The sequence below is a fragment of the Platichthys flesus genome, chromosome 20, assembly GCF_949316205.1.
Source record: "Platichthys flesus chromosome 20, fPlaFle2.1, whole genome shotgun sequence".
Lineage (NCBI taxonomy): Eukaryota > Metazoa > Chordata > Actinopteri > Pleuronectiformes > Pleuronectidae > Platichthys > Platichthys flesus.
Genome location: NC_084964.1, coordinates 3,371,542 through 3,385,651, shown reverse-complemented (window position 1 = coordinate 3,385,651; position 14,110 = coordinate 3,371,542). Strand labels below are relative to the sequence as shown.

Sequence of the window (14,110 nt, the reverse complement as noted above, 5' to 3'; positions counted from 1 at the left end):
AACTGAGGCGGACCGATTCATTCGTTCCTTGGCATCGTTTTTCTTTGATTGATTGATTTGGTACAAAAACCAGACAGTTCTTGCTACTTGCCTACTTCATAAGACAGTATATAGATGTATATTATTACCATTCACCTTGTGCTAAAATCAATGTTTGCTGTAGTCAGTTAAAAAAAATCTCAACATCAATAACATGCAGGGGGATGAGCTTGCCTGTGTAGTTGATAGTGTAATGTTTAAAGTGGTTTGACAGTGATTTTAATGTCCCTGATTATCTCAAAACCATTGTTGTATTTTTTAATATGTTACACAGAAAGAGGATTTGTCAGCGTGTGTTTGTTACTGTGGAAGTGGAAGCGTGCATTATGTTTGTGTGTTTTTTTTCACAAAAGCCTGGAGAAACAGAGACATTTAAACAGAAAATGTGTTTATTTCTCATGGACACATGCCCCTGGACCACCGCGAAGTAAACGAGCGCATCAGAAGTTCAGTGTCTCTGACATCATCTTCCACCAGTCCATCAGCTCCTCCCACTCCTCCTCCTTCCTCTCCACCAGAGACTCCAGCTCGATGTCCGCCTGACACACAAGCAGTCAAAACATTATACTGTTGTCTTAGTGGGCTGTATCCAGTAAATAAATAAAATAATAGAAAATAAATACATAAATACATAAAAAATATGCTGCAGAATTGCTTGGAATATTTAATATATCAATAAACATTTAAACCTCTTCCAACTTTTAAGATTATAACATATTGGAAACGAAGCCAAATATACATATATGTAACAATTTTGTTAATCTTTTCACCATACCATGAACAATTTAGGAAGATGGATAGATAGATAGATAGAGAGATAGATAGATAGATAGATAGATAGAAACAAATAATGGTAATTATGGTTATATTAATAACGAGATAAATTCCAACCAGAATTGCTCAACCCTGGAAAGTACCACCTTAAAGTAAAATTACAAAAATGTCTAGGACACTGCACTGGTCGGTCCCGTGCACATGCATTTGAAGCCTTGCATTCGTTTTGCTTGAAAAAAATAAATATTGACACATAGAGCTGTTCAGAACATCGTGTTTTGATGGCATGTTTACAAACTTTGACGCCATGCCACGTTCACCGTGTGACAAAAAATCAAGTTGATCTGATGTAAGCCCTGGGACAAGGGCCTCAAGGCTTTCTGTAGCGTTTTTCAAATTGCTCCTAAAGACTTTTTTGTCTTATCATGATACACCTATGTATCAATTTTTGTGAAGATCGGTCAATGTGAGCATGTTCTCGGGGGGCACCGTTGAGCCATTTTGCGACGCCCATTGAAAATTCCTCCAGAATATGTAAATTTCCACTTTCTAACTTTCTAACTTTCTACAGATTTTGTTAAGAATTTGAGCATGTTAAAGGCCTCAAAAAGCCAATTCATTTGCCTGAATAATAATAATTATAATAATAATCCTTACAATTTCAATAGGGCCTCCCGTCTGTCAGTGCCTGTCAGTGCTCGGGCCCTAATAATAATCCTTAAAATATCAATAGGGCCTCACTGTCTGTAAGTGCCTGTCAGTGCTCGGGCCCTAACTACAAACTAAAATAGTTTAAAAATACATTTTCAGTGGAAGCAGTCTTATTTATACACTTATTTATATAAAATGAACGTGTCAATATTTATCATGAACATGAGTAAGTTATTAAATTTGTTCTGTCTATGCAGCACATAACATGGTTAGCAAAGCCAGTGAAGCAGTGATTCTTCTAATTACAGTATCTCCATCTACATTGATTCATAGAAAGACATAAAGCTTATTATACACACACACACATATATATATATATATATATATATATAGAGAGAGAGAGAGAGAGAGAGAGATCAGATGAGCATTGGAGTAATTTAAAAGGCAAAGCAAGGTAGAGGTGCACTAAACTAATTTACTGCAATTACTGCAGGGTGGTATTATGGAAAGAGGATGAATGATTAATACAGAGAGGCCGACAACATTAATAATGGCTGAGAGTATGAGGAGTAAATCTAAATGAAGACAGAGGGTAACGAAGTGAAGCACTAGCCGAAGGGGAGTTAATGAATTTGTTGAAACAATGAAAAATAAAAGGTTTAGATGTAGCCTGTGACTCAAGTTGATATGATAAAATAATTACAAAATTCTTTGAGCCTTGAAATAATGGCTGCTAAGTGTCTTTGACAGCATTATCCTTTGAGACGGGTCGGGGTTGTGGCATGTGGTGGTAATTTTGCATTGAAAACAGGGCTTTAGAATACCTGGTCAGGTAAGAGCCAGAGGAGGCAGACATGCACCTCCACCACCACCAGATCAGGAATGAAAACATGACAGTCTGTATGTTCATCCTGAGGAAGACATTAGTGCTGCATTATTTAAAAAAAAACAAGTTTCAGTGTTTCGTGTAATTTGCTCCGACTGCTAACAAATTGGACATGATCTGAAGAAGCATTAAATGGATATCTACTTATATCACAATCTATCTGTATACGGAACACATCTTGCAAGTCATTTTATTTATGTGTATTCTTAGTGGGTAGTGCAATGTCAAATTTGGTGTTGTTTGGTTGGTGTGCATTAAGAAAAATTTCAATCAATGAAAAACATTGATTATAAAATGTTTAGAATAAACGCAAAGTGTTGTAACTCCACTCTGATTCATAGACTGTTTATAAAAAAGCTCTGCACGGAAAATCCAGCACACAGTATATTGACATTATATTAGGAAACTATGTGAATGAATGTGTGTGTGAATGGCAACAACCTGGAAAGTGCTTAGAGTGGTCATCAACACTAGAAAAGCACTTTATAAAATACAGAGCATTTACAATAAACATTTTGTTTGGTCTTTTTATGTGTCATGAGCACTCCTCTGTTCTAAATAGAACATTTTATTCTTGTTGGCTAATGGTTGGTCAGCGAGCATTGGGTGTCGCTGAGAATAAAGTTCAAAATGTCCATCGCCACTTTATTGCTATTCTCACAGGAACTCCCAGATTTTCATGTTAGAGCTTTTATTCCATGTAGAGATTCTGCCCTGATAAAAGCGTTTTAAATAAAACATGTAATGATTATTATCACCACAGAAGCATTGGGAGAAAGGCTGGAGTGGATGCATACGGCCAATCTGTGGCAAGGCTAAAAAAAGACGGTTACCCAAAAAACCTGCAGAGTGGAAAGCTGAAAGCACTCAGGACCTGAAGTGCAGCTCTTCACCCACCGTATAGTTCACAATTAATACTCCAGGGCAATATGTCAAGAAGTACAGTTTTTCCCGTTGAATCTGATTTAAAATTTGTGCTCAGAGACAGAAATGACGCCAGATTTACATTGACTGAGTTGGTTTGTTCATACAGTATATTTTTGCATTCATTATATTTTCTTGAGTTTTAGTTGCAGTTAAAAGTTACGTCATTGCAAAGCTACATCGGCAGCCTACTGAAATACCTATACATGTTGGCTTAACCAAACATACCAAACTATTAAAGAAATTATACGTTTGAAATAAGCTCATACATTATTTACAGACTTGAAATTGCTGCATTCAAATAATGAAGTCCAACATTGCTGGGTCTGAATCTTCCTGAGAAGCTCTTCCTCGGTGGGTCTGAATCTTCCTGGGTGGTATTTGACATTTCCTGGGTGGACAAGCCAAGGAGAGCATAAGTATGATAAATTACTTTATTACTTTTTTTGTAAACAGGCATCCCATTAACTGTGAAGGGAGAACGGGTCTACCTCACTACATCTATGAGACACCCGTTCATTTTTATGGGAGAGACACATAGGTTGTCACTTCAGGTAGAAGAGAGGAGGTGCCTTCCTCCAATGGGTTGAGAGTGCCCTGCCAATTGAACACCTCAATGGTCCTCTGGAACACAGCATCTTTAAAATGTTACTTAAAGGCACACAGAGACAGAATAGCACAGGGTCAAAGCTGCCTTACCTCCAGGCCCACCAGTAACTCCTCTCTGGGTGTGGTCAGCACAAGCTCATACAGTCGGTACTTCTGAAACAAACTGCAGCCAAGACAACACAAGTTCAACAGCAGCACTTTTAGCATTATTAAAAATACTGCCTAAGGGATCAGTTATACAATGAAACCACGATACATTGTCTGCCTAATGTCAGCCGGGATTGGCTCCAGCCCCATCCCCTATCCCCCGCCCCCAAGACCCTTGACGGATAAGCAGTATATATACGATGGATGGATGGATGGAACAGTTGTAAATTATATTCCTCGTCAAAATGAACTTAAAGGAGTGGAGGTAGTGGGTTAACTCTGGGGTTTGTAGTCGTGGAAAGCAACTCTGTTAATTAACTGTGCTTAAGTTTTCCAGCACATATTTAAGATTGTTGAACTGAGATCCAGCATGTCACATATCATGTTTTGTTTGTATATTATTGAGTCATAATTCATGCCTTTATTTATTCTTATTGTATATTTCTCTGTCGTGCATAGACAAGCTTGGAACATACAGTATATACATATGTCTTCCTGATACAATATTGTGTTAGGATCTTGCCGTACCTTATTGTGATGTAACTTATGAACTCTTTGGCTTCTTTTCTGTCCAGAAGTGAAGTTGTGTCTCCACCTGAAATCCAACACTGGCATGCAGGAGCCAAGGCCTTAGCAAACTCCATCAAGTTCTCCAGCAGACCCATCTGTTTCACTAGGGTATGATGAGAGAACACACTGATTCTCATTCTGAATGATGGATAGATGGATGGATGGAGGGAGGGATATGTAGGTAAGTAGATGTCTTACCTCTTATGTTGTCAATCAGCATGTGTAGCACAGCAGTAGTGAAGGAGGTCTGTGTGGGGCTGAACTTCTTCTCTTTAGTCCACCAGAAACCACAGACGAAATAATCCAGCAGGGCAGCTTCCCTCATACATGTCTGATGGTTCCTCAAGCCCAGGATCTCCTTCAGTTCCCTGGAGTATTTACAAAAGGAACCACTTTAATGCTGATGAACGCACTGGGTCAAAAATAATAAATTATAAATAATGAACGAGGCCAGCATTTCTCTCTTAGGATTGTTTTTCCCGGCTGTATCAAGAAGGACTTGAAACACGCTCAAGTCGGAAAAAAAAATGTCTTCACAAAGATTTGCTGGGTTTACTGTGGTTAATATTTGGTCCTTGCAGGGAAAAGACTGACAATATGACAGTGATGTCCACAGAGTCAGTGTTGGACGGATGGACGGTGTGGTAGTGGTCTTAATGTCCACAGAGTCAAAGTTAGAAAGACTGTCCTGGTTTAGTATTTAAGTATTGATGACTGGATCTTACAGGATCCCCATATAGATGAAAGAGTTAACGGCAATCTGACTAATATATTATATATCATGTATTAGATATTAAGTATTGTATATTGTATATTAGATATGGGTGGAATGCTATTGAAACGCATGTACAAGCAGCAATCAGCAGTTTTCGGGAAACCCATTTAGACGGTGGCAAACCTGTGCCAATACAATAATGCGCGGCAAATTGCGAAGAAAACAACAAAGGAACACAAAAAAGTGATTAGTCTGGCTGCAGATCAATGTGAAGTCAGCTAATTGTTGGTGGTGAGAGGACCTTACAAAGCATTGAACTACAGCCAGGTCCATCACTTTTTTGTGTCCCCTGGAAACATTTCTATTGTTGTTTTTCGCTATTTGCAGCTCGTTTCTGTATTTGCATGCGTTGTGACTTTCTGCAGCATGTGTTTTCTTAATTTGCAGTGAGTTGAGCTCTCTTGAACACTGCAAAGTTAGACAATTTTCCTAAAACATGACCTATATACAAACTTCAAGACCGTGTTATGTGCACAACAGTTGCAATGAAATCCTGGTTGCTGTGGGGTGCAGATTTGGGGAATACTCGGGCATACTCATATACTCAGGGATACTCTGGAATATTTAGATACACGGGATACTCGGGTTAACTCACGGCTCCAGCTCGGCCGCGCTCCTCCGCTGCAGCTCCACAGTCCTGAGATGAGGAGGCTTGTCCCACAGGAGAAACGCTGGGGCCGTCCTCTTACAACACACAACACAGAGTGTTACCGTCGGATAAACACGAAGCAAACACAACAAACACTTCCTCTGTTTACCTCCGGCTCACTCTCCTCCACCTTCAAAGGCTCCTTCTTTTCACGACGTGTCGCTCCACCCGACATGTTGACGCTTGTCGTTGCCGTAGCAACACCCCAATCAAAAACGGAGTTCTACTCGCAACTACCCCTTGCTTTTATTTTGAAGGTGTAATCATTGTGTTTCCGGTCTGCTTTTTCTAATCTGTCCTTAGTGATTCTTAAACTTTCTTTTAAAAAACAGGTTGAAAACGTATCTATCTGTATGAACAGATCTATCATTATTTTACGTTTTCCTTTCATACTTTACAAATGAATTACAGTATGTGTTCACTGCCGAACACCCACCATTCATTTTAAACAGCTGCATTTGCACATCTGATGCATGCAAGTCTTATTTTACAATTCATTACTACAGGGAAGAGAAGTATGAACAGATCTATCTGTTCATACAGATTTATCTATCTATTTTATATCTTATTATTACTTAACAATTATTTTCTTTAAATTCTTCCTCTGTGTTTTTCTTTACTGTCCCTGTACAGCACCTTGAATCTACCTCTGTGCTTTAAACAATTTGGTTGTTTTCAGAAGCTGAAAAACAACCCTTGACCTCAATTTTTTATTTATTAATCATTAAAAAATATAGAAAATGCAATTACTAAAAAAGGATCCAAACTGAGTTGTATGTGAAATCAACTTGTTTTTGTTCATAACAAATACTTAATACAATTTTTACTTTGTTACTTTTTGAATAAAAAATGTTTTTCTATCACTAACCTTCTGATGAACAACGTGGGTCAAAAATTATCTGTAATAATTTACTGTGTTATTTCATAGTGTTTCTTTGCTATCTTTTTACATAAATGTACTTTCATGTAATATTGTAAGTAAACATCTTGTTTGTGATTACCATTATCATTATTTTACGTTTTCCTTTCATACTTTACAAATGAATTACAGTATGTGTTCACTGCCAAACACCCACCATTCATTTTAAACAGCTGCATTTGCACATCTGATGCATGTAAGTCTTATTTTACAATTCATTACTACAGGGAAGAGAAATATGAATAATACTAACTAGCTATCACCTAGCTAGCTTCTAAATCAACTAAATAAAATTCAAAATATTACAGTATACTAAATAGACTGATGATATGCATTTGAAAATATGCTTTGGATTTTTTTATCCAGTGAGATAGAATGTCTGGTTGCAATCATTTCAGACTCACGGTTAGGTTTTTTTTCATAAAGATGCTTTATGAAGAACAGGATGAGGGTCTTGGTCTTGATTCCGAGTCTGAAATCTCATATGGTGAGGACCTAGACTTTGTTCCACAGGACTAAGCCGGAGTTGTGTGTGTGTCTTCGAATCCAGCTCTTCTCAAAACAGAAGGCTCCTTTGACATATAAGACTCATCTTTGATAACATCAAAGGGGCCTTCTCCTAAATAAAGAAGGAAGAATGAGCCATAAAAGAATATAGCAAGGCTACACCCAGCCATGCATGAAATAACACAGGAAATTAATACTGGGATTCTTTTTAACCCATGTGTACATTAGAAGGGGTTTGCATTACTTGTGAATCAAAGGGGTTATTACATCTTTATACTCTTATTTTTTTCCTTATAACTAGTCAAAGCTGAAACCCGATGAAGCACAACTGTTCTTGGTTTTTCTTTCCTCTCTCTGAGGACGCCCTGAGATAATGTATATTATGATTTGCTGATGTACAATTAAAATTAAATTGAATTAGTGTCCCTGGCCATCTCACCTGCTGTAGTTTTTAATAAAGTGGGAAGACTACCCTTTTGTTTTTACACTTTTACCTGCACTTGTGTTTTATTTACTACAGGACTCATTCTGCAAACAACACTGACAATTATTAGCATTGACCTCCTTCCCAGATAGCTTACGGATAGATGATGGGCCACTTCAGGCAATGATGCAACACATCTGACATGTTCTTGTGGCTGGAACATGTCAAAACCTTTGAAAATGTCTTTATTAAGAAATCGCCATTGATTATTGCGCTGCATTACAATAATGCCTAAGGTTGCTGACAACTAGATCCTCCGCTACACTCCTCCCCCCACCCCAAGCTTTCAGATGTGAGACCTGTGGTTGACTTGCCTAATTCACAAACTAGAACGAAGGAGCAGTGCAACAGGGTTAACCACACAGTGACAATGTATCAATGACATGACGTGCCAAAGAGTGTTAGAAAGCTGATGGTGTGAAAATAACTTTTTACTTTATGTGCATGCTCCCGTGCTGTTCCTGATAAGTTGGCACCATGGGGGGCTGCTCCTGTCACCCATATCTGAATCCGCCACTGCTCCAGGCACAGATGTACCGAAATCAAGTCCCATGAGAACGGATCTATTAATAATTTTTTCTTTAGGAATGTAACTTTAAAGCAGCAAGACCCTAAGACTGTTTATTGTACATAACACAGTGATTCAAAGTACATTATGAGATACAACTGCACATCTGTAGGCATCTTCCCCATATTATCAAGATGGGCCGAGCACTACAGCAAGCAGAAAAAAACAGAAGTGCAGCAGGTTGCTGGAGGCGTGCGCCTGCTCTACCTCCCCCTCTGTAACACGGAGTCCACTCCGACCTTTCACATATACAGTAACTCCTCAGTCCCCTGCAGCACAGCTCCTCCGATGCTTGTGCTTCCCAAACTTCGAGCTCGGCATCATGTTCTTCAACTCGATCCTTGCTGTGGTGACCAGGTCTCTCTTTATCCTCATCTCTCTCACTGGGGTGGTGAGGGTGGTGCTGGTGAAGGACAATGGACTCTACTGGTTCCTTACCGTCCTCTACCTGCCTCTGGTGGCAGAGATGATCCTGACCCTGAGGAGAAGGAGTGGAATTGATTACAAATGGTATAAATGCAGTGCAGTTCTTTATTAATAAAGGCTATTGTTATAAATTTCCTTAATATACACATAGTCCACGTTAATAATGGTTTTCTGGAAAGAGATTGGCTTGTTGTAAAGGAAAGGGAAGTTGTAACAATAAGTGTCTAGTGATGTCTTCTTTCCCTCCAGGTTTTCTCCAGCTATCTTCCTCTTCCAAATCAGTATTGTACCATCGTTATGGATTTTAGAGCTTCACCATCAGGAGAACAGAGCCACTGACTCAAGGGTAACATCCGTGTTCTGTATGATCTTCTTCTTTTCCGCTTCATGCCATGTGACTGTGTCCACTGAAAATATCAACTTCTTGTTCCAGTGTGACAAACTGAACTCAACGGCGCTCAGTAGTCTTTTCAGACTCTGGAGCAACGGCAGTGAGGAATTCAAGGTAGGTAACAGGATTATACAAATATGTATTGAGGGTCATTGACAGTAAAATATGCAAACCTAATCTTTTTAACTTGTCTTTTTAAGTTTTGCCTAATAATCTTTTCAAATGAATGACAATACTCCAGCTGAGTTATCAATGTGGTAATAATTACCAGTAGTTAGGATACTACTACTACAATATATGCATGCATCATCAGACAGTTAGTGTAAAAGTGCTCTACATAAATGCATGCAATCACTTCTGTATTCCTATTTATTGTAATATCAGATATTAGTGTCAAATCTAAAAATTATTAGTCAGTAACTGACTGATACATTTTTTTGCTGCACATTTGCTTTTCCATGGTCTCACACATGTAGACAGTGGGACTCCTATACTGCCCACAGTTAGTTCAGTCAAGGAGGCTGTTATAAGGCTGTGGGTGTTTTCCACCCTTATAACCTGAGCACATTCATAGAGACTTCTACTTTTAATGGAACGGTCCACCCTCAACATAAACAACTGCAAGCTGAAAACAACAAGGCTGTGGCACAGTGAAATATGCTCTATGTTTTCCAGACGATAAACTAACAGTACTTTAACTAAAATGTACAATCATTATAGGTATCTTTCCAAGAAAAGTTATTGCACTACTTATTCCAGTAAATTCTGTTATAAACAGGTTTTAACATTCAGCTCAGTGGAGGAAGTTGGTGTCAAACTGTGCTGTCTTGCTGATGACAGATCAGAAAACATATCGAGGCTTCAGATTATCGCATATAAAGATACAGTGTAAATATTTTGTACATAAGCTGCATCTGTTCTGAATACAATAAGTAGCGTATTGATTAACTGAAGCAATCAGATGAGGAGACCTGTGCAGTGACATCACTGGCTCTCCGTTCCACCTAAAGAGGGAGAGAAGAATTGGTCTTTTAACAGCTTTTATTAATGATATTTTAAAGGCATTGTCTGGGTGAATTACAAGATGTACTCTGTACTACATGTAGCAGGGCCATGTTGACCCAGACTGTGTTCAAGTCAGTTACTTTAGGAACCAGAGAGCAGAACACAGAGACAAATAGCATTTTAGGTTTTATTATTTCAACTTGAATTGAAGGCCACTTGAGCTAAAGGCCTTGATAATCAGAACTGCAGTGAGGGACAGGCTAGGCCCACTGGAGACGGCTTGACAGGGCAGACAAACAGAGATTCAGGGACCACTGTGATTCATAGAGTTCCATTGAGCACATAGAAAACGTCAGTAAAGAATATTAGAGTTTAATTGGCCATAGTTCTGTGCTGAGGGAAGACTGGGGAGGTGGTTTGGCCTAACGCTGCCTTCAAATAGGGTCATGTTTCCTGTGTTCGTGAATAGAGTCCACTTGACCCCCCCCCCCCTTAATTTCTCTTGGATGGAAAGTAAATATATTGTATATTTAGTAGAATTTAGTTTTTCTTTAGAACTTTATTATATTAGAGGGGAAAATGTTAATATTTCAGCATTTTCCTCTTTTTTTTTTTTTTACGTCAACATTTTCCCAGCCTGCTAGCATTGAGCCTGCAAAATTCCTAGCACCAACGACTTTAAGACACCAGCAGATACATCCATATCATCCTTGAACACCAAACATATGCATGAGTTCCCACAGTGTATGAGCTCACAAGTTTCCATTTAGAAGGAAAGGGAGGGGAAACCTGCTTCATTATAACAGACTGGGCCTCTCAAACATTTCATCTTGTTTTATGACTTCTGTCATTTTTACACACACAGCTCCCCCTGCCCTCACTGTGTGCCAACGATTGGATCCTGGCCTTACACCAGGCCCTGCTCATATTACTGATCGTGGGGAAATGGCTGCTGCCAGCGGCTGCAGAAGTGACCAGAGACCAGCTCTCCCAGTTACTGCTCATCTTTGTGGGCACGGCGGCCGACATATTGGAGTTCACCTCTGAATCACTGTCTGACATCAAGTGAGTCACTGGGTGTCGGATGGGGAGGGATGGAAAGTAGCTGAGTACATTTACTCAAATACTTAAATACAATTTAAACATACTTTGCTTGAGTAATTTCATTTTCAGATGCTTTCACCCCACTAATATTTAGGGAGAACTATTTTTGTATTTCTACACTGGAGAATTGGTATTAGTAAAGTTAAGATCTGATTGCAAAGGAAAGAAGGATGTTGTTATGTTTAATTTGTTATCTCATGAAAGAGTGTGTTTGTGTGTGACACAGGGACAGCAGTCCAGCCATGGTCTACATCATTCTAGCTGTGTGGTCGTGGAGCATGCTGCAGTTTCCCCTGCATATCTCTGGTACCATGAGCAACTGCATAAGAATTAGATAATTAGACGACCTCTGGCCTCTACTAAGGCTCCCTCCTGCCATTAATTCTGTCCTGTTTTGTGCAAAATACTTTCTTTTCTCATTTGTCCTCATGGACACATGTAAAATGTCCTTTGGTCTCTTGAAAAGCATTGTATAAATTCAAGCTATTATTATATTAATGTTATTATTATTATTATTACATAAACATGTTTTTTAGACTAGTTGTAGAGTTTTTAAGTGCTGTTTGTTTTGCACAAATACATTTACACTCTGCACACTGAGAGCTGAACCGTTTCCCAAAACCCAATACATTTGCCAACCCTGTATCTTTAACTAGTGCAGTGCAGGATGTTATTACCAATAATAATAATAATAACAATAATAAACATTATTATAATGTTCAGTAAATGTTGGAAGGAATATATTTGAAGTGGTGGATCTGACATTCGGACCAGAGTCTAACTCAACTTCACTGTATATACCTTGCATGGTTTCAGGTCAAAATCTGAGCTTGCCCCCACAGTCAAAACTTTTACTTTAGAGACCCTGCTTTGTGTGTGTTTAGATAAACAAATACTTCCAAGAAGGAGGATTCCTACCTTAAAGCAACTTTTATTATGTTATTGGTATTTCTCAAATGGAATATTGCAGAATACATATTAACTACAGGAGCTGGTGTCAACATAGTTTCTCCTCTGTTCAACAGTCTTGCCTGCCTCCTCAGAAGACCTCTCAGAACCTGCGTCCTCTCGGTTCTCCCACATCAGGACTGAGGTTTGGAGCACGGTGGAAGCTTTGTTTATCCAGGACGGGCCTTTCCTGGTGGTCCGCCTCACTGTCATGATGTACTTCAATGTGATCCACCAGATGCTGATCTTCTTCGCCATAAAGAACTTCCTGGTTGTCATTCTGAACATCTACCGGCTTTCTGTCCTTTTCTATGTCAAGAGCCCCTGAGTGTCTTTTCTTTCTCATTAAACATTCACAATGGCTCCTTAACACTGGACTGTTGATTAGTCGAATATGGTGAAACTCATTGAAAACGGTACTCCAAAGCACGACTTGTGGTCGATAACTCAACAGGTTTACTCAAGGTTTAAATTTATTGACCCGTTACAAAGCCAACCAAGCAGTAACCTGTGTAAGTGTTACAACATGAATAAACAGTATGGTTCAAATCAAACTGCATCATCATTCAGATCAACCTGCAGCTTCCAGGGAGGTTTCAGGGAGATCTTCATATTGTAGTGTCTTTTCTTTGTCATTGCTAATCTCATACACCTCAAACCGAGGAAGTTTAATTTGATGTCATAGTAGGCTTGATAGATAGATAGATACAGAACTTTAGATAGATAGATAGATGGATGGATGGATGGACAGACAGACAGACAGACAGACAGATATATAGATAGATAGATAGATAGATAGATAGATAGATAGATAGATAGATAGATAGATAGATAGATAGATAGATAGATAGATAGATAGATAGATAGATAGATAGATAGATAGATAGATAGATAAACAGACGGACAGACAGACATACAGACAGACAGACAGACAGACAGACAGACAGGCAGGCAGTCAGGCAGGCAGTCAGGCATATGGATAGTTAGATAGATAGATAGATAGATAGATATGCAAGCATTTATTGTTATTGAACATCAGAACAACAAAAACTTACTCCAAGTGGGACTCCTCTCAGTGTTACAAAGAGACAATAACAGTTAAAAGAAAACAAAGATAAAAGGTCGACCAACAACTCATCATGTAAAAAACAATTGTAATAAATAGATATTGCATGGACGATTATAAGATAAAATTAGTATAGCACTTACACCAGGATAATACAATATTAATGCACATTACTCGTGATACTGCATGGGTAATGTGCATAATACACAGATAGATAGATAGTTAGATAGATGGATGGATGGATGGATGGATACTTTATTGATCTCGAAGGAGTATAGTTTAAAAAAAAATGTATAATGTGACCTTTATAATGATAATTAACGATGTTGCCTGATATTTAAATATTTTATTTGATATACTTTTGGTCAGGGTTAGGGATAACCCCTAGTTTGTGATAACAGGCGTCATCGTGATAGCAGGAGTGTTGAGCTGATGACGTGAAGTGACATTGTCCATGTAACAAAACGACACTGGGTCATGTTGCTCTCTGATAATTGAATACAATGAATTGAATGAAATGGTCCAGTCAGATCAGTAGAAAAAGTTCTGGTCTCAGAGAGGCTGATCACACACGTGGCTCTGATCTGGATCCCATGAAGCGACGCTCTCTCCCAGATGATCTGCTCCGTGTTGAAGTGTGACATGCAGTCTCAGGGACTTGATCGTGT

General features: G+C 38.8%; 1 protein-coding gene and 1 pseudogene across 3 annotated transcripts; one reads left to right on the top strand and one right to left on the bottom strand.

Annotated features, from left to right (window-relative positions):
• Positions 1 to 406: 406 nt before the first annotated feature.
• Positions 407 to 6,210, bottom strand: cabcoco1 (ciliary associated calcium binding coiled-coil 1). Of its 3 annotated transcripts, none has more exons than XM_062378521.1 (7): positions 6,134 to 6,210; positions 5,971 to 6,059; positions 4,799 to 4,968; positions 4,559 to 4,703; positions 3,974 to 4,046; positions 2,289 to 2,375; positions 407 to 578 (listed from the first exon to the last, which is right to left on the bottom strand). In XM_062378521.1, the coding sequence occupies exons 1-7, from the start codon at positions 6,197 to 6,199 to the stop codon at positions 480 to 482; spliced, it is 729 nt and encodes a 242-aa protein (XP_062234505.1). In that variant the 5' UTR covers positions 6,200 to 6,210; the 3' UTR covers positions 407 to 479. The 3 variants fall into 3 exon arrangements, with proteins under 3 accessions (XP_062234505.1, XP_062234507.1, XP_062234506.1); XM_062378523.1 differs by lacking the exons at positions 407 to 578; positions 2,289 to 2,375 and adding exons at positions 2,382 to 3,665; positions 3,766 to 3,898; XM_062378522.1 differs by lacking the exons at positions 407 to 578; positions 2,289 to 2,375 and adding an exon at positions 2,382 to 3,665.
• Positions 6,211 to 8,824: 2,614 nt separating this feature from the next.
• Positions 8,825 to 12,799, top strand: LOC133931871 (transmembrane protein 26-like; annotated as a pseudogene).
• The last annotated feature ends 1,311 nt before the right edge of the window (positions 12,800 to 14,110 follow it).